Source organism: Lingula anatina, chromosome 8 (genome assembly GCF_051362555.1).
Source record: "Lingula anatina isolate TDL-2025a chromosome 8, LinAna3.0, whole genome shotgun sequence".
NCBI lineage: Eukaryota > Metazoa > Brachiopoda > Lingulata > Lingulida > Lingulidae > Lingula > Lingula anatina.
The window spans coordinates 17,749,026-17,774,987 of record NC_141774.1 but is presented as its reverse complement, the minus strand read 5'-3'; the positions used below and the strand labels follow the sequence as shown (position 1 = coordinate 17,774,987).

Genomic DNA, 25,962 nt, shown 5'->3' with positions numbered 1-25,962 from the left:
TTGTGCTCCATCTTACCAACGAATCCTATGGTTCCAGAACCTTCCTCGTCATCTGGTCCCGACCCCTCCGTGTCGTCTTCCTGGTTACCATTCCCAGAACCCTCCATTACACCATCCTAAAACAAAGAACGGACAACTGTAACACAGAGTTCATCTTAATGAAAAACTAATTATAATACAGAGATGCTAGAAGACAAAAATAAGATTACAAAGAAATTATTTTTCATTTTTTTCAAATACCAACAAAAAGAAATAGTATACATCATACTTATGACTTTTTTTTTGCCAAAGTTGACTCATCATAAAACAAAATGTATACAGAATGACATAAATATCTTATATCCATTAATTTAATTAGCACTCTTGATTTAGAGCAATGACCTTATATATATGCATTAATAGGTAAATTGTAATCATCTCCAGCATTATTTTTATCATGCCCAACCCTGCCATCACACATCAAAATTGACAGTTCCAAGTCTCACTCTTTCCCTTATCCATTTTCTGACTGGACCTTCCCTTCTCTTATCACTTCAAAATTTATTTTCTCTCATTACAATCTTGCCATATCTGACAAAATTGATTTCCAAAGCTCTAACTCCCCTGGATGACTTTGAATATTCAGGCAGCTGGGCAAAGGTCTGAGGTCTATCGGTTTATTCAAACACAGCAGGGGTTGACTCATGAGTTAAAAAGACTCCGCTCTGTCTTGAATCACGTATACTGTTTTATTTTTTTCTCTTTTAAGTTCAGGTGCAGAGATCATCCTTAATGTAAAATGAGTTTCCATGATTTTATAGTTTGCCGCAAGTGGCCACAAAGTGTGGAATATACCATCTGCCATGCTTGATCATTAGAGGGTTAACTGGAGAAATGGGAGACAAACCTAGGAAGATTTTTCTCTCTCTTTTTATCTGTCATAAATTTACTTGATAATCAAGAGGTACACAATCAATAAAACATATTGACATAAAATCACCAAAGCAAGCAAGGGGGGTATAATTCCATATTAGTCATGGCCTCCTGATTATAATTTTTTTTTTAATCTGTTTGCAATGATTGAGCTATCTGAGATCTGAGTTTAAATAAAACATGGAGGGAGGCAAAATATGCAGGAAAGAGAGACAGACTTTCTCTCTTTACAAATATCCTAATGACATTTCTGAAGACCATAAGTCTAAAATGCTGGAGGGAGAACAACAACCAGACCACATAGTGTTAGACAGGCCAAATAAAACTGTTCTTGAAGAATTTTCCCAGAGGTAAATTCTTCTCTTTTCAAGGTTCTCACATCTATCACAAATCCTGATAATAATTTAACAAAGTTCACAGTATTTTTCTTTCCTCTCTAACAGAACCTGTTTCAAAGATGATTCATTAACTTCCAAAACCAATCCCAAAGAATGTGCCCCAATCAATCTGACATATAACTCTTAAATGTGTAGACTGAACGGAAAAGTTACTCATCCAGGAGTCGTTTTATTTTAACCACCATATGAAAGCCCTTCAGTATTATATGTGTCTTGGATGCCAAGTTTCCATTGTTAACACGTGTCCTCTATTATGCCCATGTCAACATTTCAACCTATCCTGTGAATAAGACACAAGTAACTGAACTCTCTTCAATAAGGTAAGGCCACAAGTTGTCATACCCCCCCCCCCCCTTTGGCCTCACTATGTCACAGGGGTAGACACCTAATGATCTACAAATATGTTTCTTATCTGTATGACTAATTGGCTAATTCAACACTGATTTCAATGATTGGCATATTGTGTTTTTCTATTTTCATATCCTTTTTTTTCAGTTTAAGCCTATGTAATGCAATATAATTTCATGCTTCGTCCAGACACTCTTTCTCTCTCTCTCTCTCTCCCTCACACACACACACACACACACACACACACACGGTAAATTTTAAGTACCATGTCTCCACTTCTAGTTACAACTTACAATTTATTCATGACAACTGTCAGAAAAAGTACCACATTTAAATAGCCGACCATGAAATTAACTCATTACAAACATATCCACGTTTCCTCCAGAAGGCAGGTACCTGATAACACGCATTAAAATTCCCATCCCTATCATTTAACTCCTCAGCTACAGACTCTCATTAAAAATTTTGACTCCATGAATCTGTTAAGTGGTAGTCTTGCCCTGCCCCCCTTTAATCAAGGTATTTAATAATATGCTGCTTGGTATACCTGTAAAGTAGACTGCCCGACTTCCCTTTTTACTCCCTCCCCTCCCCCCAAGTCTAACCAAGTGTTACAGCTGGTTGGGTTAAGTACAGGTAAGTTAAGTTCTCAGGTAAGATATAAACAGACATTAATTCTCCCCAGCAGCACCAGGTGGCCTGTTGTGTACTGTACCAGGTGTAGACCCTCCAGGTACAATTTATATATACTACTACTACTCCCTGTATACACTTAACTCGTCTGGTCTCATTTAAAAAAAATGGCTTTAAGACACAACTCGCTCTGTGTGTGTGTGTGTGTGTGTGTGTGTGTGTGTGTGTGTGTGTGTCTGTGTGTGTGTGTGCACGTGCATATGCTTTTATGTGTTTATGTACATTGTTTTAACCAAATTATACTGATACCATTCAGTAGTGAATTTACCATAAAATTTTCTCCTCCTTACTGCATTTCTCTTTTAACCAGTTTCCTTTTACCAGCTTTAACCAAACATACTGACCACTTATTTCTATTTACAGTTCATCATCAGTAAGTACTATCCAAAGGAGACAAACACATTTTATTTATTCACATATCATCATCAACAAGTTTTCTCCAAATGAGACACATACATCACACTGGGGTAGTGCTAGCAATTTTTTTGGCTTAGCCAAATCACCACTTTTTTGTCAATTTGTTATCAAAATTGTTATAATTTGACTAAAACAAGTCAAATCAGGCCCTTTTTCTATAGCCAATTTAAGTCAGTTTTAGCATTTGGCTAAATTGGCGAGTGTTAGCGCTACCCCAGTCACATTAACATGTCTCAGACCCATATTCTACACACAAACTTCACATCAGCCATTACAGGCAGTAGTTCAGCCCAGTAAGTTGCACCAATCCAGTTCATCATGACAGTAGACAAATAGATACTTGTATTGCCCATACTATTCCTCTTCATATGACTGTGCCTTGGGGGGCAGTGATATGTCTAGAGACAGGTGCCCAGTTAGAACTGCCCACTGGCTATCATTGTATGTCTCAAGCCATATGTCAAAACAGGAGTTGACCATGTCACATGGCCGTGCCTTAGGCTGTATTCAGGATGAAACTTCTGTATTAGACAGATTGATCCGACTCGAGAGTACACGAGATATAATCACCTCCTAGCTGCTAGAGGAGGATTGTCACTCAGTAAATCTCTTTGTGTTTAGTGAGAGTCCCTACGGAGTTGGATCGATCTGACTAGGTTGTCAGTTTCACTGGGAATGCTCCCTTATGGAGCAGTCAAGGTTCAATGACAGGTGATCAGTTATCACTACCCACTGGCTATGGTCTCTCTCTCTCTCCAGCTATATGTCAAAGCCAAAGCTCTGTAGAATATCATATGTCATTCAATGTTGACACTTGGTTACTGTACTTCTTAATATTAATATGACAGCCAGGGGGGAAAAGTATATGTTAAATGGGTCTATATAAAGGAGCAATTAACTGTCGTTTGGCAGCTGCCTGAAGCAATATTACATAGCTCATGAGGAATAAGGGAAAGAAAAACTTGACTGTTGTTTCAGTTTCTATAATGAGCAATTTTATGCTTTTTATATTTTATCAGTGCAATTGAGGGCCAAGGAGTCCGTCTTCTGTCTGATGTCCTGCCTAGGAGCTGAGAGATAACATCTTACAGCCCCTCCCCCACTCGCACCTGATCCATCAATCAAAATGAAGTCTTCCCCCCCCCCCCTCTCTTTTGACAGAAAATCTTCATTCTGAAACATCCAGAAATCCCTAACAAAAAAGGTCAGTCAGGAAGAGTGATGGAGCAGATTATGCTTTCCAAACACCTAATTGGTTAATATCTTGCCAATCATACGTCCTGTTGCCAGCAAAGTCTGCCATAAATCAGCCGCTAATGAGGCTGTATGGTTCTTGAAAAAACTGCAGGTTCTTGGCAGCTAAGTTTATACTTCCCATAACACTTTGACAGCTTAACCCACAGAACATTTGCTTTCACAGAAGGAAGTTTTTTTTTTTTTTTTTTGATGTCAAACACTGTACAGAATATGGTATTTATTGCAGTTTAATTGCCCCACCTTGGAAAATTATTCGCCAAAATATATTAACTTATTCTTCTTGAATTTTACTTCTTACATACAATGTGCATTCTTTATTTATTTAACAGCAAAATAGTAAAGCAAATACACATAAAAGTCTAGTTTTGATATACATATGTAAAAGAGCAAAAACCTAAAAATCCCAATAAATTCTGAGATAAAAAAATTTATATATATGTAAATATATATATAATTAATGTCATCAAACTTTGCTTGAATGTATAACAGTTTTTATAACCCCTATAGACAGACCAGCGTCAGTTTTTCATTTAGGGTAAAATGTCTTATCTAAAGAAACTATTTCCCAACATGTTTCTGACAAGTCGCAGTTTTGTTTAAATGTAAAAATATCCAAGCATTTATATGAATTTCTTATATTGAGAACTTGCACCAAGCCTTTTGATTCAAGCACACGAAGACAGCAAGCCTAGTTTTCTATTCAGGGCATTTTTTTTTTTTTTGATAACAAAAAAGGCTGCCATAATATTCAGCCCCATCTCTGCTCAATTTCATTTATGATCCTCTAGTCTCTTGCAGCGTCACCCCAGGCATTCAAACATTTCCTTAAATGTCCCATCGATCAGCAGCAAATTAGAGTTATAGCTTTATAATAGCAAATGGAACCCTCCAAACACCCAGGAGAAGAAAAAAAAAAAAAAAAAAACAGCTTCTAAAAAAGACTATTTTTGGGTCTGAACCATATTTCTGAGCTGCTTTACTTTACTCATGCATTGCCAAAAAATAATCCATCACATTTTGTGAAATACTATTCATCATTTTCTTTGCTTTTTGTATTTTTTTAATCAAGAGAATGCTGTCACTTTGAACCGCATGTACCTGTGTAGCTCAGTAGGTCTGCTTTATATTGACTGAACTTACTTTTTTTACCTGTTAGAAAACCAGGTATTTCTCTTTCAATGCTGTTGGGTTTACCAGACTGGATGCTGAACAGAAACTGTAGCTTTCTGTCAGTCACCTTGGGCGGAATGATTAACTCCTTGGGCGGAATGATCACTCTTTTTTTTCTGCTGGTGTCAAATAATTGAGCTCCAATAAAACATTAGAGTCATATCATTTGTATTCAGCTCATAGACTGCAATTGAGTTATGATGACGATGAACGTCACACGTCATCAGTCTTGTTATGTGTGGGCTTCATCTGCTGTACACTAGAGGCTGAGCTCATTTACCAAAAATGAGGAAAAAAAGGGGAAAAAAAAGAAAGAAAAAAGGGGGCACAGCAGTGTGTGCCAACATTTTAATGCATTTGTTCTGTTGAATCGAGAGTTTGGGAAATCTCTCTCTGGCCTCCTACCAACAAGTCTGACGACATATAATTCCATCGAATGGCTTGATGAATTTAACCAAACGGTAAAGTGAAATAAAACCAAAGATAAATTTGACCGAAACAATCTTTCAGCATTCTGCATTTTTGTAGCCAAATCTGGAAATGTTTGGCACTTGTGTAAAACTGACAGTACAAGAGTAAACAGGAAGGCCAGTAGATGCACGAGCACCTCCACTGCTTGAGATATAGTTGGCACAAAGTAAAATTTACAGAGTACCACATAATGTTACTACCTAACAAACATCAACTTTCAAGCAGGTTAGAATCCCAAAACATATTATCCTATCTCTCCGAACATGTGACTTTACTCTCCAATCACATGACAACACTCTCCAACCATGTGACTATACTCTCCAACCCACCTGCTGCATCCCGTCAATGTAAATCTCTTCCTCTTTGTACGGGTCGTGTTTCTCTGACTTCTCCATGGACATTGTGTTGGTTCTCTTCCATGTGTCATCTTTACTCTGTTGAAAATAAAAATAAATAAATAAATACATCAAATTAAAGCAATTATATAAAAGCAAGAAAGAAAACATACATTATATCAGAGAACAGAATCAGCCGATAAAATCACAAATCTTTTTCTTAACAGTCATCATGCGAGATTTTTCATTTGACAAAACTTCACATATTTTCTTGTCCACACTTTCACAATCCTCCCACTCTTACACGCTCACACACACACACACACAAACACACGAATTTCCCCAGTTTTGTTTGAATTTAGAGAGCAATTACCAAACAGTATCTGTTTCACACTCAAGGGCCATCACCAGGACACTTATCTCTGCAGACCACTTGTCTTGTAGACTTATTTATAAGCCCTAGCAAGTTTTTTTCTCCTGGTAATTGCTTAGATATGATGAACATTTCTCATGCTTTATTCAGTTATCAAATCTCTCGGTGTAACATCTTAATGGGCTTTATCAGCAGTTCCCATGGAGACGGTAGTTTTCTAGGAAACAATGTAATGACAGTGTTGAGCCTTGGACTACAGCCGGGCTAGGTTAGATCTAACCATCTATTTCTTTCAGTCTTGATACTCAGAGGCGGAAACTCAATTGCAATACATTCTCGGCAATTCCTTTGTATTCAGGCTACTCGATTAAGGAGTTTTAGAGGATACAGCATTAGGCGAGATGGAGTGGGAGAGGGGATGCTATTAAGGCGTCTTCCTCCTGAGGTTATGACTTAAAACAAGTTTTATGAAAACTGAGTGAACACATTCCCGTATCGATTCTACTATGACACGTACGTAGTAATAAAACTGTCATTAAGTCTACGGCCAACTCATCATTATAATGCCCATTTCAACATTAATGCGTACACACATCTTGGGAGGCTTTCTATATAGGTAAGACTGGTAAGTACTAGCATACTATTCAACCACCACTAATAAATTACTGTTCTGGCAAGAACATAAATGAGACACATCTTTTCCTTCTTCGGGATATTTTTTAAAGTTCCAGGAGTTTAGGATGCTTGCCAGGTAGGCTGCTATATGGATACATCCAGTTTGTGCCAAAAATGCTTTAGGCTACTAACCCTTCAGGTTAAAAGTGGGTTAATGCAATATTAACTTATTTACTAGCCTGGTGCTTCCTTAGGTGGACTATTGCCACAGGTGGCACAGACTGCTCAAATAAGACCAACTGTAGCTGTGAAATTTTACTGTTTGTCTTCTTAGTGCTCCTACTACGAACTAGTACCACAGCCGCAACTGAAGCAGCATATCAGCAGCACATGTAGGGCTGCATTGGACTTTCAATATTATCCAAAAGTTACTGGGTTAGAGATTACCAAGATAGCCCACATCCCAGTCTCTGTGAATTCAGAGTCAGAGGATACTACTCCCACCTGAATCAAGCAGAAAAAAAAAATTACCCAAGTTTGCCAATCCAAATAAGTAACTCGTGTCTCACATCACGAAGAAAAACATTTAAGTCGAGTTCAAAGGCACGGGAGGAATCTTCCCATCATGACTTTCTGCCTGGGTTCCAGGAATTCGATAACACTGGCAGAAGATTCTAATTTTGATTAATTCAACCTGAATGAAACTTGTTGGTAATCTACTTATATCTTTAACTTTCTGAAAGCAAAAAGAGCTATTCGTACTCCCTTTTTTAACCCTGAGCACATGAAAAATATAACAATCCCCAACAGGTTGCTGGCTGGGAATCGCTTATAAATTGCCTTCAATATCAAAGCTTTTGGGGGCACTTATTATATCAGAAATACTTAAACCCGTTTGACAACTTTCCTCTCTTTTTCCCATGAACCTGCAACCTTTATAATAATCAAATTATGTAGGAAAAAAATAAAACATCCATGTAAAAAGGAACAAAAAGTCGGTGTTTCCCCAAACAAAGATAACCACTAATAAAACTTAATTATATTTAGGGAGTGGGTATGCACTGCTCTCAATTGAGAAAATTTACTAATATTATTACATAATGTTATAATGCACCTCAATTTTAAATGTTTCAATGTAACTCGTATACTTACCAGTAATAACTATCAGTATTTGTTAACCCCCTGGCTAACAGTGACGGAATATTAAATGATAAATATACCAATATCTTTTCAGTATAGCTTATAATACTGAACATCATCTTCAACTCTTAATATTTTGTTTATTGCTCTAATTGTTTTTATATCTTTTCTAACAATCATATTTAAACTTATAACCATCTATTTCAGTAACAAGCAGTAAATATTAAAACCAGGCGGCGGTCTGCCACAGAAACAATCTATCACCATATTTCTCCCTCCACTCAGAGGAAGGCAGGACCCTTCCTGCACCTCCCCCAAATTAACTGTTCTCTTTAAAGGTTAAGTGAAGGAAGAGTGGGAAGAATGCTCTCCAAGATAAGCTGGCATCTTGGCCTTGGTTCAGCTTCTGTGAGTGCAAGGTATCAACCCAGGCACAAGCATGGAATGTGTGTGTGTGTGTGTGTGTGTGTATGTGTGTGTGTGTGTGTGTGTATGTGTGTGTGGGGGGGTGTGTCTCCATGTGTGCATGAAGTTGTAAAAGCAACGCCAACTCCAGTTTACCTCTAAACACGCAGATGAAACCAAGACTGGTTCAGTTCTCACTGACACAGCCAAGGGATGACAAAACCCCATCTTATTCCTATTTCTAAGCAGCAACCTAGAATTCTGAGGCTAATGAGAGATCACAGTACAACCCCCCCCCCATACCCCAAGTACCCATGTTCTCCTTGTTGAGCTCTATGTATAATCTACATGTCTGTGTAAATAAGTGGATTTATCTCTGTTCTGGGTCAATCATGGAGGCTATGTTTCCACTGCTCAGTATATAGTCAATGCCAACGCATGATGCCCTAGAAATTCTCAATTAGCCACAATCAACTCTGACTGATTGAGTGGTTTACATGCTGTGCATCTACCACCTTGATTGCAATCGATAGTGCTGAGCATAGCACAAACGGAAGGGAGTGAAGAAAAGGGGGTTTACATTAACTATGAACACAACCGGCATGATTTCCCTAAACAATGCTAAAAAGCAATTTACCCAGAAATTAAGAGAAATTTCTCCTACAAAAAGCCAGTCTCTGAGAGAGCTTTTGTCGATTTGGTGAGTAACTTATCCTCATAAATAAAACCAACTAAGTGGGGCATTTGGGCTTAATGGGTAATAAGCCGACAGCTTCCGACTTGATATCTACTGTCCCATGTGAATGCTACATGTACAGATGTGCCCAGGAAATAATCAATGATAGTGTCTGTACACTTGCCATAATTATAGAAACACAATCAGAGGAGAGAGACACAGGATCAATAGTATGTGCTACAAATACACTAGTAAATCACTTGCAACGTGGAGAGAATTTAGACACACAAGAAACAGTCTATCGTATGTTAATTTTTTGGGGGTCCGTGCAAGCACACGCACACACGTGAATGCACACACATGCACCTGCATGCAAAAAAAATTACTGGTTAGTCACTACCTTCACTGAGTTGGCTGTCAATAACTTTTTTCTGTACAAGGTAATAAGGAATGCATTCAATAACTATCACAGACACATACAAAAACAGTAAAACGAAGCCATCTTTAACTAACTCGAGGTCCACCACACAAGAAGATTCTTCCAAACAGACCTGATATCTCTCCCCGAGATAAACAGCACATGAGAAGAAATAAATAACACAAGACTGGAGATCACAGCAGCTGACTCTACTTCACAACCAACCAGTGTTTATTTTGTTTTCAAGACCCTCCCATGAAAACAAAAATCACTGCAGTCAAAACACATTTTGAACAACAAGTCAAAGTCCCATCTCTGAAGAACAGCCAGTAGCCCCATTCACACGTACATGGTTAATCGAGATTTAGGGAATCGCGATTCTAACGCGCTTAGCTAAATTCACTTTTTTGCGTTCACACATGTAAAAACGAAATCGCGATTTACCTTGCTAGATCTGGTAATTGCAACTGTGCTCGCTAGGGGAGTCACGGTATATCCTGTTGATCATGCGCAGTAGCTGCCTTCAAGACCATGCTTTCGGTGTGTACGGTGTTATTTTCTGTTTAATATTCTCATCGGCCCAAATATTTGTTTATGCTGCCACTGAGTTTTCAGACCATACTTCCTCTTGGCCATTTTGCTGACTGCGAAGAAACTTGAAATTGCGTGGACAGTTTGTTTTCTTTCACTTTCCAGTCGGCGAATAGCTGTATTTAGCTAATGTTTCGTTTCAATTTATACCCGACATGAAATAAAATTTATTGTATTGTATTGTATTGTACTTTCGATAGAAACTATGCACGCGCCTTAAGTCCTCAACTTCCGGTGTTAACATCGATCCCGTTCTCACTAGGAAATTTTATATCGCGATTAAAGTTTACATCGATAGAATCCACCTCTCGAGTAGGATTAATTTGAATCGCGATTTGGCGTCTCTACTGCGTTCACACTAGAAGCTTTACATCGATAGAATCGCGATTTGGCACTAATCGCGATTGAAAGTGTCTCGTGTGAATGGGGTTAGTGTCAGTATGCCATATCAGTATGGGAAAGAGAAGTAGTTGAAAAAGTTGCGTTTCTGTTCCTGAAACACAAGAATTCATGAGATAGCAATAACACATCACTCTGTCCTGCTTAACACAATCTTGAGCACCAGTAAGAAAATTTTGAAGGTTCCATATTTTACAACCAAATACTGAATTCATTATTTAAAGGCTGGGAAAGTGCCTAAGAGTTGAATGTCTTGACATGTAACATGGGCCATTCATCAGACACGGGAGACATATTGACTTGGGGGCACTAGCTATAAAGACCTCCCCATAGTCCCAAACTGGTTCATTGTGCGCCATTGTCTGGAGGAAGCCTGGCGAATGACGTCCCCTTTGCATGTGACAGTGGCAGTGAGAGGGGGACACCTGCCTGTGACACTGGGGTATATATGACACCAGGTATCAATACAATGCCCCCCTTTTTTCCTACCACTACAACAACATGGACTTCATTCTGTGGGTTAGGGTAATCATTCTAAAATTCCACACTCCTGTTTTATTTTACTGTTTTTCCTGACAGGGGGACACCTGCTTGTGACACTGGGGTAAATATGACACCAGATTTTACTAGAATGCCTCCCTTTTCTACAACAACAACAATATGGACTTCCATTCTGTAGGTTATGGTAATGTCTCTAAAATTTCACACTGTTTTGTATTGAATTCACTCCTGCAGTTCTGTAATAATGTTTCTAATAACCCATGAATTCAAATTTTTCTGCAATAAAGACATATAAACATCTCATTCTTGATTATGATAAATGAACAAATTAAAGACAAGTTAAGAGAGAGAGGGAGAGAGGTTAAATTTATCTGAACAGCTTGATCAACAATCTACTGAGCTCTCAGAAAAATCTCATCCACTCAAAAAAAAAAAAAAATATGCCACTACCTGTACCTGTTTAACAAAGGAGATGAGTCACCGGATGTTTGAACTCAAAAACATCACCTCTAACAAAATTCTGGACTAGTTAATCTTCCGTAACCTATTATCAACTACAGCACCTCTCTCACTTTAACCTCTGTAACAAATCAAGGTTAACTGTCCTCACTACCTTTAATTTTCTGGAACTTTTTATATACACGTAAATAAAAAGAGTCACATTCTGGGTTAATCATCGACAAAAACCGGTTTGTACTTCACTGCAAAAAGCAACAAAGCTACAGTCTGTTCCATAAAAATTTTAAGCTACTAGCCCTAAGTGCAATCTGGGTCTAAAAGTGGGTTAGCGATAAAGTTAACAAAATTTTATTTACTTGTCCCCATGCCTCTTTAATATTTTAGGCTGACAATATCGCTATGGGCTAGTGCTTTACAGTGCACACTGCCAAAAAAATCTGTTATATTAAAGTAAACCATGATAATCTTTACTGACTGATGTATAGAAACAATTATACTGAGAATGGGCAGATAAAAATACTTTTTAATTACTGGGATCCCTTCATCAGTTCCTTTTTTTTTTCTTCAAAAAGCATTAAATCACTTCCTATTAATTCTATGCATTTAACTAATTATTTTCCTACTCGGAGAACCAATGCATTTACCCCATAGAAAAGAAAATATACCTATCATTTCTAATTTTGTCTATGCCAATCAAGTACAATCTGGTGAAATAGTCGACATATGACAGATTTTTTAAAGAAGAAATAAACATCTCACAGAGTATATTTTGGACTCCAAAACTGAACATCTGCTACCACTATCTTTTATCACAAGAGAATATTGAAAAATAATATTATTAAGTAGAGAGAAATGACCCGGAATTATGAATCTTCCCAAGAGAGATGATAGATACACAACCCTGGATATAATTTGGTTTGTTTGTTGAGCAACCCCAGGACAACTGCCCAAATGTATGCACACTGGCATGTATGCAAAATAAATAAATAAATAAATAAATAAATAAATAAATAATCATTTTACAATACTTATTCCAAAAATACATTGCTGTTGGCAATTGGGAAAAATTACAAATATCTTCACCAGTCCAACTCATTGGAATCACACACCATGCAGTGCATGTAAAATAACCAGACAAAAATACATAATTAAATTTTTCTGGAAATTAAAAAATTTCCCTCTTTATCATTACTGTATGGTATCCCCTCTCCACAACAGTGTAGAAAACGATCTGTTTTCTAACACACTCAAGGTAAGTCTCCCACTCCTGACACTTGTGTAGACTGGAGGCTAGTTGAACATTCCAGACACTTACTCACCAGTTTTCACAGGACATCAAAGAGACTTCCCCAGGTAAGGGTGGGCTGTGTAGTGAAGACAGAGATGCTATTACTCAAAGCTATCTCTGTGATGCTGTGTGAAGTCTTATCTGGGCTGATAACTGCACACACACACACAAAGCTGGTACTGTGTCTTTTATATTAGAGCACCTGTTACAGTTGAAGTCTTCAGTTTTTGGGGGTTCATTTAGTTGTTCACAGTTAACAGCCAACTGCAAGAGCCCCCCCCCCCCTTTTTTCAGGAATTTAGAAGACAATTCTGACTTTGTGGTGCTTGACTAAGTATAATTGGAAAATAATGATTGCTGCTATTCAAAATAACAATTTGCTTTAAACCGAAAATATATTATTTAAAGAAATATTTCACTTCCTGATTTTACATCTTTAATTTTCAAACAAATTAAAAATACATTCTGTACTTCTGTACTTGCTGCTGCATTTTATAATGTCCTATTCAAATTTACTCATTTCTACTATTCTTCCTGCAAGTACTTTAAAAAAAATTAAAAAGAAAGAAAAATTCCAGTTCACTTCACCTTCACAAACCCTCCCAGTTAGAAGTTACCAAGGGGTCAGTTCTATTGTATGGTTTCTATGTAGGTATGCCATCTCTGCCTTCTTCAATGTCTCCCCACGCATCAAGCACCCATTAAGGGTTACAAAGGCATGACACTTAATATGTTGAACTCTGGTCGTGTTTCCAGTAAATCTGAGTCAACTTAAATTAAGGACTTCCTTCTCATTGGAGTTAGGTAATGATATGGCCCATGACAAAATATGACAAAATATTGAAAATCCAATGAAGCTGAATATGCCTAATTTAGCTCCTTCTTTCTTAGTAGAGTTTGATAATAATTTCAAATGTCTGCAGTTATTTTTTCCCTACTCTCATGTTTTTTCTCTCCTCCTGTAAACTTAGTCAAGTCACGTAAGATTTGCTTCCTCAGGTGAAAATCTACAACCTGGCAAATTTTAAACAACAGTACAAACCAAGTTAAGCTGCCACAACTTGGCAAGAAACACGCCAATCACCAGAGCCATCTTGGTAACAGATAAACCCCTTGTAAGCAGGGGTCACTGTGATAGTGAATGCAGCATCAAAGAAGCCAAAGAATGCCCATGTACTGTATATAACATGTGCAATAAGTATCACCATATTGTAAAATGGTTTTTCATGTCTCTTGTGTTAAGATAAAAAGGTAAATCTTTTCTGCAAAGTAAATGTCCATGAATTAGTCGTGATCAAGATCTTTAGAGGAAGGGACGATAAAAAATGCCTATTAGGGGAAAAAAAAAATTTCAATCTGTAGATGAGATTTACTTTTTGACAGAAAAGTGGTGAACCTTGAAAAGGAATCCTGAAAATGCAAGAGCCAAAGGCACCCAGCTCTATACCATATGGGAGGTCTGGGGTCATGAATACAACACACAAATATCCAGAGTGTCCTCTCTATTTTTAAAAGCAACACATTACTACGTATACTCTGGAAGGAGTTAACATTTACCATACACCATGGCACACAAAGTGTCGTAACACAATTTGAGTACTCAGAAGTTAATTACTTCCACTAATCTTGATAACCAATACACCACACAAATTGGATTACAATCCTGAGATAATCCAGATGTGAGATCTTTGGGGTCCATATCTGATACTCGGTGCACTTGAACATATATATATATGTATATATATATATACTTTTCCACTGTGCATAATATTTTGATCACTGAAGTTTTTTTGGCTTAGCCAAATACCACAAATTACCCGAACTAAAAGTGAAGTGAAATTCCATAAGGAAGTCTTACAATGAAAATACCAGTTCTTTGGCATCAACCTCAAACTAAGTACTCATTAGCGTACATGTGCTTCGATAGGCTCTCACTGTAACGTAGAAAATGTTGGTTAAATGCGAAAGGAAGTCATCCTCCCTTTTACGAGAAAATTGCTTACTTCAGATAAGGAAAATTTTGACCATTTTTTTCCCATCTGACAATGTTAGTGTCTTATTTCACTGAAATGTGACCTCAGCTGCTCAGCTGTTCATATGACTCCTAATTTGCCAGCTCAATATCAAACTAGAGATTTTGTACCTAATATGTGTAAAACTGAGACATAATCTGAAATCATTTCCGTTAATTTCTCATTACCTTTGATGTTAGCAATATCTGGCATCAATAAATAAGAATGTCACAAAAACAAACTAATCACTCTCTGGCAATCAATACCGCTCTCGGGTCCCTTAAATCTGATCAAGCTTACCCAACAAAATCATTATCTATTGACCGAGAGAGAGAACAGTTTCTATCGCAGCTCATATTTTATGTAAATTGGACCGAGGCGTCAGTCAATAAATGCTCACATTATGACAGGATCAGCTGGCTTTGTCAAAAAGTTAATACATCTCGGAATCGATGCTGGGCACAGTAGCCCAATCTGTCTGTCATACATTTTATCTTTTTAAACAAGATATTTCTTATCCCATCTTTTGTCCTTCTCTATAATACTCCAATTCTCACAAATGAAGATTTGACTGTTTTATTTGTATAGGCCTCTCCATCTCATGAACAAGACATCTCCTCTCCTCTCTCAGCACCAACAACGTTCCCCCTTACCTCTTCCGATGAAAATCACTGCACCAAAAGCAGATTATTTTACTCTATTTTATGAGATTTCATTTCAAACAATAAACTCTAGATTTTAACTCAACTACCTGTCTACCCCTCTCAACAACACTTCACTTCACTAGAAGCTAAGTAATTTCACAGGAAACTATCCATCTTATAAACAAGACACTGACAAACACTGATAACATGACCTATTATTTTATTTAAATCAACATTATTCACCATATAGGACCCTCTATTCTAATGCGAGACAATAACCCACCCCTTCTTTCAAGGACTGTTTTGGGTTTACAGAAGCAAATGATCAGATTGCAGCTCATCAACAAGACTTTAACCCCCCCCCCCCTTGAGCCCCTTATTTTAAAGCCAGGTATGGCACAGTTCATCTATGCGGGATATGTTTGTACAGGGGGAATTTTTGATGGAGGTAAAGCCTTTAATGGCCCAAACCAAGGGATCCTGTGTATTGACATAGTCGTGTTGCGCACATAGCCCTCTTGTAAGATCAACGATTATCCAATCTTGCCCTGATTATCACAGCTTGTTAACGCACTCTGAATGATGAGGTTGATAATGAACTATGCCATAGAAAACAGGGTGGTATGTGAGTTTGCACTGGTGTTGGTTTGTGGATTGCGTCACCCATTCTGTAATCCGTGCCCCTATCACCTACCTGTACAAGCACCTGTTACCTTTATGTCAAAGAGCTTAATATGTGTTGGTTTAAAAATTAAAATAATCCCATTTTCAACGTGTTGTAATTGTTACATTTAATGAGATTGAATGAACGTTTGTATCTTGATGGCAAGAGGGCTTAAAGCAATCATACTGATCGCTGTGGATTTTTTTTCATTTTTCACCATTTTTAAGGCTAATTTACAGTAGTAATGATGACCTCAAATTCTTCTGTAATTTTCTCTTACTTCTTAATAATTCTAAATAACTCCTTTCATATAGCAAGACAAGATACTTTATCTGCATATTTTTGAGAGAATTGGGAGTCCTGAGTGTTACAGGTCAAAGAGTGCTTCTCTCTCTCTCTCTCTCTCTCTCTCTCTCTCTCACCTACAACTACAAAGCAGAGTATAACAAACTATGCTCAGTGTACCAACAAAGCCCCCATCACCAGGGTGTCAGGTTCCTGAGCTCCACATGACCCAGCCTCATCTTATTTCACCCTGAATGCTGAGGACTGCATTCTTGAATATTGTAGAATACAGAGCCATTCTGACACTGGTCTATGTCATAGCCTCTGCCCCCAGGGTGCTATGTTTAAGTAATATTAAATATTATAACTCCTAAGAAAGTGGAAGCCAAACTGAAAATGAACTTCACAAATGTCATGTTTTCTTTCTGTTTTAATTTAATTTTTTTTTTATGTTTTGGGTCATGTGATGTAAAATCAAACTAGAATTTCTTTTGGAATTTTTGACTTTCAGTTCTGCACCGAGGTCTGATTTCACTAAATAAAAGTACAGCTCTATTTTTGGTAAGGATAAATAAAATAGTACTGATTGTAGCCCTGGAAAGAGGCAAGCCGAAACGCAACAAACTGTTGTTAAAGCAAAGTCTGCTAACTAAATATAACTACCTAAGGCTTTATAACACAGGCAGCGTATGGAGCCCAGGTTTGGATAAAAGCAGCGAATTCCTTCTAGCTGACTTAGTAAACAAAGTGTGTTTGGCAGAGAATGGAGAAATTTGTGGTGGAATGCTCTCTTTAATGTGTCAGCTTGTCTGACCCCCCCCCCCCCCCCTTTCCAAAATCATCTGCCTAGTTGAAGTTTTGAGTTCTGGAAAGTTTAGAGAGAAGAAAACATAGCTTTCCAACCAGCTCACACAATGTGGAGAAAGCATTTACAATTACGAGAAACGTGCTTCTTGTTTGGAAAATGTTTTCAGAGAGACCATAGTCAAAACACCAGCTGGACTTTAATTTAAAATGTAACAAGATTTTAAAAGACTGTACTACAACCAAATGAAAAAGTGCAGACGTAGGATTGGTTTGGGCATGTGTTATATGAAAGTAAACAGTTTAAATGACAAATGAAAGATCATCCCATTTTCTTGAAGTCTGTAAAAGTGCATGAGGACTGTCCAACATAAAAAGCAAACTGATAAATCAAATGCTCAATATTTGCTAAAAACAACCCAATTAATTTTTTACAACTAAGTTTTAAGACACACTAAATCATTGAGTATAATAAAGTTCAACACAGCCTTTTGTAAAGAACAAGCCAAGAAATACACAACAGCAGTGCATTAAAGGTACATACGAACCGAGCATCGGTGGATCGTGGATTCCCAGTAACACATGTAAACCACTTCTACTAGATTCTTATGTGACTCAAATAAATTTGACATGCCAAGGGATAAACAGTATAGATCACTCGATCAGCCATAAAAGACCTTTAGACTGCTCCTTTCTTTAAATTTATGGTTGTAAATTTAACCTACTTCCGTGACCTACTTTCCTGCCCCATTGACATACAGCTTAGAATGCCAGCAGAAAAATCTGTTCAAACATCATTTTCGGGTAAAATTAAACAATGCCTTTTGGTAATTCTCTTAGTTATGCTACTTGAAACTATATGCTGGCATTTGGTTGGTTTTTGTGACAAAAAATTGACTTTGTATGCATCTTTAAGGGCCACCATTAAGTATCCACTAACTGTCCATTCTGGACATCTCCCAGACCCCTGTCAAGTCACTGGTCAGCAGGTAGTCTGGCCAATCTCAGGTGACAACATACCAGTACAGGTGAGTGATCTCGTCCACTAGGACACCCTTAATCACAGGGTAGGGAGATCAGATAATTGGCCACGCTAACATTCCAGACTTAGAATAAAATGGGACCCAAATAGATGTGACCATGATAGTACATACTAGTACAGAGAAATGGGTGTTATTACTTACATTCTGTAGTGCAGAGAATAGGTGTTATTACTAGTACAGAGAAATGGGTGTTATTTCCCCCAAGGACATTGAAGTCTTGGCTGTGCATTAATTATTCAGACAGTAAAACAATTAATTCTGTATGGTTATCATGAAATAACTAATGACGAAATGTATTTTAAAGCACCATAAATAGTGATTAGAAACAGAGGCACCAGTATAAAGCAATATCCCACATAACTCTTTATCATGTTTTTAATTTAAGGGCTGGCTACTGTATTGTAGTGGTCTAGTGAAGTCAGACCAACCTAATATAATTCCTTCGTCTCGGCAGGGTGTCTGGTTGAGATAAGATCATCAAATAGAACTTGGAAGAAAGTTTTCTTGTATAGGTAAATCTACACATTTCATTTACACACAAAAATCCACCCACATTTCTGAAAGCCACTAACTGTTAACCGATCTGTTAAGTTCCCTTTTTGCCTGGTTGCTTTCTTGCACTGGTTCGCTGAATGAATTGCCATTCTAAACAACACCCAATACAGAAGTACAAAGGTTGAGAATGTGCCCAAATTCCTCCTGGTTTCTTTAAGATCATTGCCAGTGCGCAGTAGGAGTTAAATCGTTCCAATGAAATTGAAAGGAAAATTGTTTTTGCCTCCAAGCTGTCGTGACAAATTTTAAAGTAGAGGGTGTTAGAATAACATCCCAACGCGAAACCAGCAACGAGAACAATGTGTTGGGATTTTTTTAAAACCAAAATAAAAATACATAAAAAAGAAGAAAACACAGGCAATTTGTAATCATACTGCAAAGTAAACACAGAGGAGGTTTTGTGTTTTAACACCTTGAATTGTCTCTTATCACCCCCTTTCCACTGGTATTGCTCCCTGCCAACTTAAATGATTTTTTCCTTTATCTTTTTCCATACAACAAGATATGGGTCACAATGGAGTAGTCTTTAAAAATAAGTTTTAAAGAAAACAGGAGCTATCCAATTACTAAAATTACATAAGAATGTGGATGTGGCAGCGTCATCAGCACACAATGTCCAAAATCCAGAAAACTTACAGAATAACCATATACAGATATGAGTCATATTTTCATTAAAAAATCTGACTGGGAAGTCACCCTTTAGGGGAGTCAGATTTTCTTGGTACAGCAGCATTACCTTAAGAAGGAATTTTTTTTTTCTGGTTAAGTTTCCAGTAAGTAGGTATCTTAAATAAAAGCACTTGCAGAACATTTTATGAAAGTTTCATTTATCTAGACAATCAGTCATCCAACGAAGATATGATATATATGATATATTTTAGTAAAGTAATTTTGGTTCATAAATAGACTCCAGAAAATCTGTGTTTAAAATGCATGTGTGAGTCTGCATCCTGGTGTTAGCATACGCGACACTAAACCCAACAATTTAAGACCTTTGGTTAGCCGCATCCATCCTGTACTTGGTAAACCATCCTTCATAACCAGACATAAACTACGACCAACATTGGGCAATTTTAGCACTGAAGTATGCACTGTTTTTTTAACCTTTTCTCTTGGGTCATGACAACTACGTTGGATTGGACGATTTACCAGTTCCTGTTTTCAACCACACATCTCTTCGCCCTTAGACCCTTTCATCTGTGGATAATATCTGACAGTTTCCTGTCTTCTAACAATTCCATGTTTGCCCGTGTTTGTGTAAGCGCTGACATTTCAAGCTTTTGCCTTTCAAAAGAGAAAACTGACCTCAATTCTTGTGAATAACAAAGAATTGGGCTGAGCGGCACCATCAGAAAAAAAAATCTGAATGTTTACACTTGAAGCACATCTCTCCAACCCTGCATATGTTTTAATGGCTTCAAAAGGCAAACTTTTTCCTCCCCTTTCTCTGTAACATCTGTTTTTAAAGTCTATCAACCTTCGGGAACACTTCATTCCCATTTCATAAAATTCATTCACTCTTTGAAGCAAAATCAAATAGCCCCATGGCACAAGGAAACAGGTTTTTGTCCTCTAATATGTAGATGCCTGGTTCTTATTGAAATCTCTATACATGACATCCCTCTTTGTGCTTCTGAGGGCAAAAATAATTTCTGAAGCAAAAATTTATTCCCGTTGGACCAATTTTATGAAAAACACCCCTTCAAAAATCATCAACATGATTAATCATAAAATTCAATGACATCAGAAAATGAGGAAAAAATTCAAGACAAGGAAAAACTCTATACCAGCGCCACTGTTGTTCCTTTAGTACTTGGCATTCCCTTGTGCATCTAATTCAATTAAAACCATCAATAAAGCATACGTAACATGGGCAGAGCCAATTTACATGTCTAAGTTATCCTACAAGGACACACACAACTAACTGTAATCATGTGAGATATAAATATATCACAACCAAGAGGGCTCCCCTCCTAAGATAACTTGCCGTTTTCCCCTGAGAACCTGTACCTTTAATATGAGCAGAGAGGATAAGAACTGTCTAATGGCCTGATACATCACATTTTAGTTTTACCGAAGGTTATAAAATACAATGTTTTTAAGAATTTGACCTTAATTTTTATGAAATCTGAATAAAAATGGCCCACTTTAATTACACAGACAACAAGAAGTTGTTTTTAGGGAAGAAAAGGACATTACTGTGACAGTGGGAGAAAGAAATAGTGTTAAGTAGCCCTTAACAATGCTTTTTTGATTTTCATTTTTTTTTCTCCAAACCGCCACCAGCCACTTTCCACTTTGGTATTCATTGCTGTTGTGAGCGCATTATAATCCTACTGTGAACAAACACAATAGAGAGGCAAACCCAAGGAGAAATGTGAAGTGGTGCACCTTGAGACTTGGACGATATCCATTTCTGACAAACCTGACAACCACTCCAGATAAAGAAAAAAAAAATACAGTTTGGGGAAAATAGCCAAAGCTGATTGCTATACATCAAATGTCTAGTTGAACTTCATGCTGAGGACCTAGATAGTAAGCCATAATCTAAATCAATGTCGTTGACACTAAAGTACCACGATTCCAAATAGGAAACATACGCAGCATAATTTCCAGCTCGATTCAACCCCGATCGAACTATGAATGAAAAAGAAGGAGCCGAATAAATGGGGCCAACTTCTCCCAGGCTGAAACCCATTGAAGCATGTAATCCAGTCTGGTATAAGCCAAGCACGCACAGCTCCTCTGGGAGGCTGATACACTGAATAGGAATTATCTGTAAGTTTTCCCTCTACTGGATTACAAGGTCCCAAAGGCGATGACAGAACTGGGGATGCATTATGAAAAGAAGGAAGAATACTGTGCAAGACTGCACTCTGGTGAAGACGGATAGCTTTATAAATTTTATATTTACTAGTATGTATTTCAAAATGAAAACTGGAGTTACTAATATTTACAGCCAAGTGTTGGCTCAAGCCAGATCTGCGGATAAAACTGAAAGCTGAGTAGCAGAGGTCCAACTGCATCTGAATTTGTATAAATTTCTAAACGACTGGCCTACCAGAGTGTTAGGAATTCTTTTCTTTTTTTCTTTCAGCCCACATCAGATGACTACATTGCAATCTGAAAACACTTTCCAAATGGCAGTAGTCATGTTGAAAGTAAAAAACTGTTTTTCCTTCCTTGTTAAGGTTTCCTGCTGCATCGCCTTGATTTATTTCATTTTAACAAATGGCTCCTGCTTCAAGGTTGTCCCTCCCTTTTGAGAGTGTCAATAATAAATGCTTCTCAACTCCATTCAATGTTAAGACTATATGAAGACAGGAAAAATTTAAAAACACAAACAAAGACTTATCTTCAGTTTCTTATCTTTTGTGAGAAGAAAAAAAGAACAATATAGAGGAAACAAGGTCTCTCCTTAATTTTCCATCCTGTATAACAAGTCTGGGTGTGTACAAAGACAGCAACCAACTCCTGTAAATTACATAAACACAGAACAAAGACTGATCACTTTGCGACACCAACATACTTCCTTCTTAACAGGTCCAGAAATATGACATAATTCCACCACAATTTTCTATATCCTCTTCTTTAACAGAACTGATCCTGTGATGTATTTTTTCCCATGATTAGTATTGAACACTTTTGTTAGTCCTCATTCAAAAATTGTTAATCTTCCCAGCTATCTGTCTGTAACATATTAATCTTAGTCCACCAAGCTGCTTCAAAATTAAATTTTAAGGCATTAAGGACATCAGATCCAAATTTCCAAACTAAGTCTGTCTTGATGTGAACTGGAGTCTCCCACTTTCCACAAAAACAAGCAGGAATTCCTTTGTTCTCCTTAGTAAGAAGATCCTTGCAGGGAAGTATTCATGAATATCCTCAATATGCTGTAGAGTTTAATTTTAAGAACAGCAAGAGGGGCATTGCACATATTGATATCACTCCACGGGAGACAAGGAATTAATAGTTACGCTTAGAGGTGTGGCTGAATAGGTCCTTCATAAATCCATCTACCTGTCCTGAAGTACCCATATGAACCTCCTGAAGCTAATTTTTTTTAAATTCAGATCTTTTTCTGCACATCTCAATCAATGTATTAAAACCTACTCGTGAAACATTCCTTGGATGCCAAGTTAATGGAACGTTAAATGCTAGAAATGGCTGATTTTGACCTGCTTATATATAAAACATGAAAATAAAAATCAAAGGTGGAGAATGAAGATATTTTTGTAACTATCCTGCTGAGACCCAACTCTTAATAGTTGATATTCAGTACAAACAAAATCTAGCTTGTGGAATAGAATCTAATACAAGTGAATTTAGAAGATAAGTAACTTGTGGAACCCACGTAAATGTCTTGACCTAAAGTGTACATCATTTGAGAAGAAAAAAATGTTGAAAATAGGCAATAAAATACATTTCCCTCCTACATGCTCTTTCTACACAAGGCTTGTATTGTAAAGCATATTTACACAGATGCTTAAAAGCCCAATGTACCTGGTGTGTTTTCATCTAGGTTAAACCTGCTCAGTACCACACGACACAATCAGTGGTCTTTTTAAAATTATATCTTCACAGACAGTTTGAGACTACAAATCCAACTGCCAATCCAATTATATTGGAGGTGAGTAACTAACCGTTAAATTTATCAACTGTGGTGCCCTTAAATGTGCCAACACAGTCTACTGAGGTTAGGTGTGTAAAGTAAGACCGGCCTGACTTAGGTAGAAACACGGCAAAACAGTCAGCCAGACTGTATGTTTTTACATAGGTAAGAATCAATAGCACAGCCTGCTATGCCACTGCGAAGAGTCTGGTTTGTGTTGGCAGGAAGACACGGCTTTGAACCATTTACCTTGAAATGTACAGAGTCACAGGCCTTTCTGTTCACTCCAGCTTCAGGGATGTTGATTTCATTAACTCTCGAGTGAAATTCAATTTTGGGTTTTTCTGGGTCAATTACAAAAACAATGGCTTACTATTATACAGTTAGGCATTAAGTCAACTGGGAAAGCATGTTATGCAGGTAATATAAATGAATCAATGTCGATAAAAAGGATGTGAACTTTGATGTCTACATTTATTTGACTGCCTTTTATGTGCTTAAAAATTCTAAGACAGTGAAGAAGTCAATTCTGATGTCATTTCATCCTCTTTCTAGGTAATTATTGATTCCATTATGGAGTTCATCAGTCATATCCTCTTTCTCATTAAAGTTTTGGCCTCCAACCTAATAACTAGACAATTAAAATTTTAGATACTAATTTTTTGTAACTTGGGGTTTATAATAATGGGAGGGATACTTTGCTACAACTGAAAGATATACTCAGGTAAAACTTATGGAAGGTTGTTAAACTACGTACATTTGAATAGCATGAATAATATTTAAATTTACTCAGTTTCTTTACAATATTGACCAAGACAGTCAAGCCCTTATCATAAGTGTTTCAACCAACAATTAAAGACCATGAGTGAGATAGGCCAAGTACAAAGGTCCCCCACGCTTTCCCCTCTCTCTCGCTCTGAGTCACTCACACAAGTTCTCAAACATGCCACAGCGCATCCTTCATGACCCTTTCCTGATCAACCCTTATCATATTAATAAGACACCTCTAAAATATATATCAAGGTTCTTTAAAGATCAACATTACTCAAAGTTTAAGGTATTGGTTGATCTTTATCTGATAAGTAGTTAATTGAGGGTTTTTTAAAGGCTAGGTCACAAATGGAAGGGGGCCAAGTTTTGACCTCGTACACATTTTTTGTCAGCATTGCAATTTCACGTACCTTTCCGCAGCTACATAATCCAATCAAGAGCAGAACGGCCACCAGGGACCGAACACGAAATTGGTACATTATCCTTCGCTCTCCTCTCTTCTTCTAGTCCCAAACTGATCGCAGTTGATGCTTAAAATTGATCAAAATTCAGCAGTAATTTATGTTCACTGTCAAGTCGGTTTGGCCTCTCTTCCTCTCGAACTACTTGTATTAGCATTCATACGCGGATGGACATTTCAACAAAATGGTGACTATTCTCTTCGTATTTTATCTAACGTGAGCTATACTTGTATAAAGTGAACGTCAAAAAGCATTTTTTTCAATGAGATATATCTATTTTAATCATTCGTATCCGAAAATATGGAGAAATGTGTAAAGGAATTGAAGAACTACTTTGGCGGAATGGTTAAAACGCAGGTGCGCCGAGTGATGCGTTACTTCCGTTGATGACGTCGTTATAAACATTGTTTGGATATAGCCACTCTCAGCAACCGGGAAAAGTTGGATATCTGAAAATAAGCCTCGAATTTCAAGTCCTTACGAAAGTGTTTTCAGTGTGACTATTAAGAGGAAAAGGAAATCGGGAAGTTTGAGATATGAAATCACACGTTTTGTTTGTTATTTCAAATAAAAAAGTAATTATAATGATTTCAAAAGTGTTTCGTTGTTTTTATTGTGTAGACCAAGCCCACATGCCATAAGTTACGTTAACTAAGAAAGGGAAAAAACCTATTCATTGTCAATTTTTTTCAATAACTGGCATGAAGAACTATCTAATTAATTGACGGTAGTCTATTCATTAAGGACAAATAATTAAAGATAAATGGATTTTTAAACTTGGAAGTTCTTATTCAAGTTTGCTATTCAATCATTTATTTTTGAAACTTGTATCATCAGTTTTATTTAAAACAATATTTTAATGTCGCGTCAACCTCCTTTATTATTGTTTCTTGTTGCGTTTTTAATTCCTCAAAAATTTTTTTTTCACAATAGATATCTAAGTAACTGGGGTTTTAAAGAGAAATACTATAACTGTTGTAGTTGCGCGAAAAGAGATATCGAAGGCAAATGTGTTTGCGAAGCACCCGCGGATCACTTGTCTAGAAAACTATGTGCAGTGCAGCAAACGCATCAACAGCGCGAAGGGGTTGAGGCGAATAAAAGTTGCTTCTTGCAAGGGTTATTCCGATCAAATTTTCCATCCTTGTGCTCAATTAAAAGATATAAAGCAGTAGTCAGTAGAAACCAACGCACACAAACACATCACGAACCTACATTAATTATACCCTCTTGATATTTCCCCGC

The 25,962-nt window shown here is 37.2% G+C and overlaps 1 protein-coding gene across 1 annotated transcript in view; it reads right to left on the bottom strand.

Moving 5' to 3' along the window:
* LOC106167859 (uncharacterized) overlaps positions 1 to 24,878 on the bottom strand; it is a 32,636-nt gene extending 7,758 nt beyond the window's left edge. The window contains exons 1-3 of the mRNA XM_013546745.3: positions 24,667 to 24,878; positions 5,996 to 6,100; positions 17 to 116 (exon numbers count right to left, since the gene is read on the bottom strand). Coding sequence (XP_013402199.2) covers positions 17 to 116; positions 5,996 to 6,100; positions 24,667 to 24,735 — 274 coding nt within the window. The 5' untranslated portion in view covers positions 24,736 to 24,878. The remainder of the gene's footprint in view (positions 1 to 16; positions 117 to 5,995; positions 6,101 to 24,666) is intronic.
* Positions 24,879 to 25,962: the final 1,084 nt, after the last annotated feature.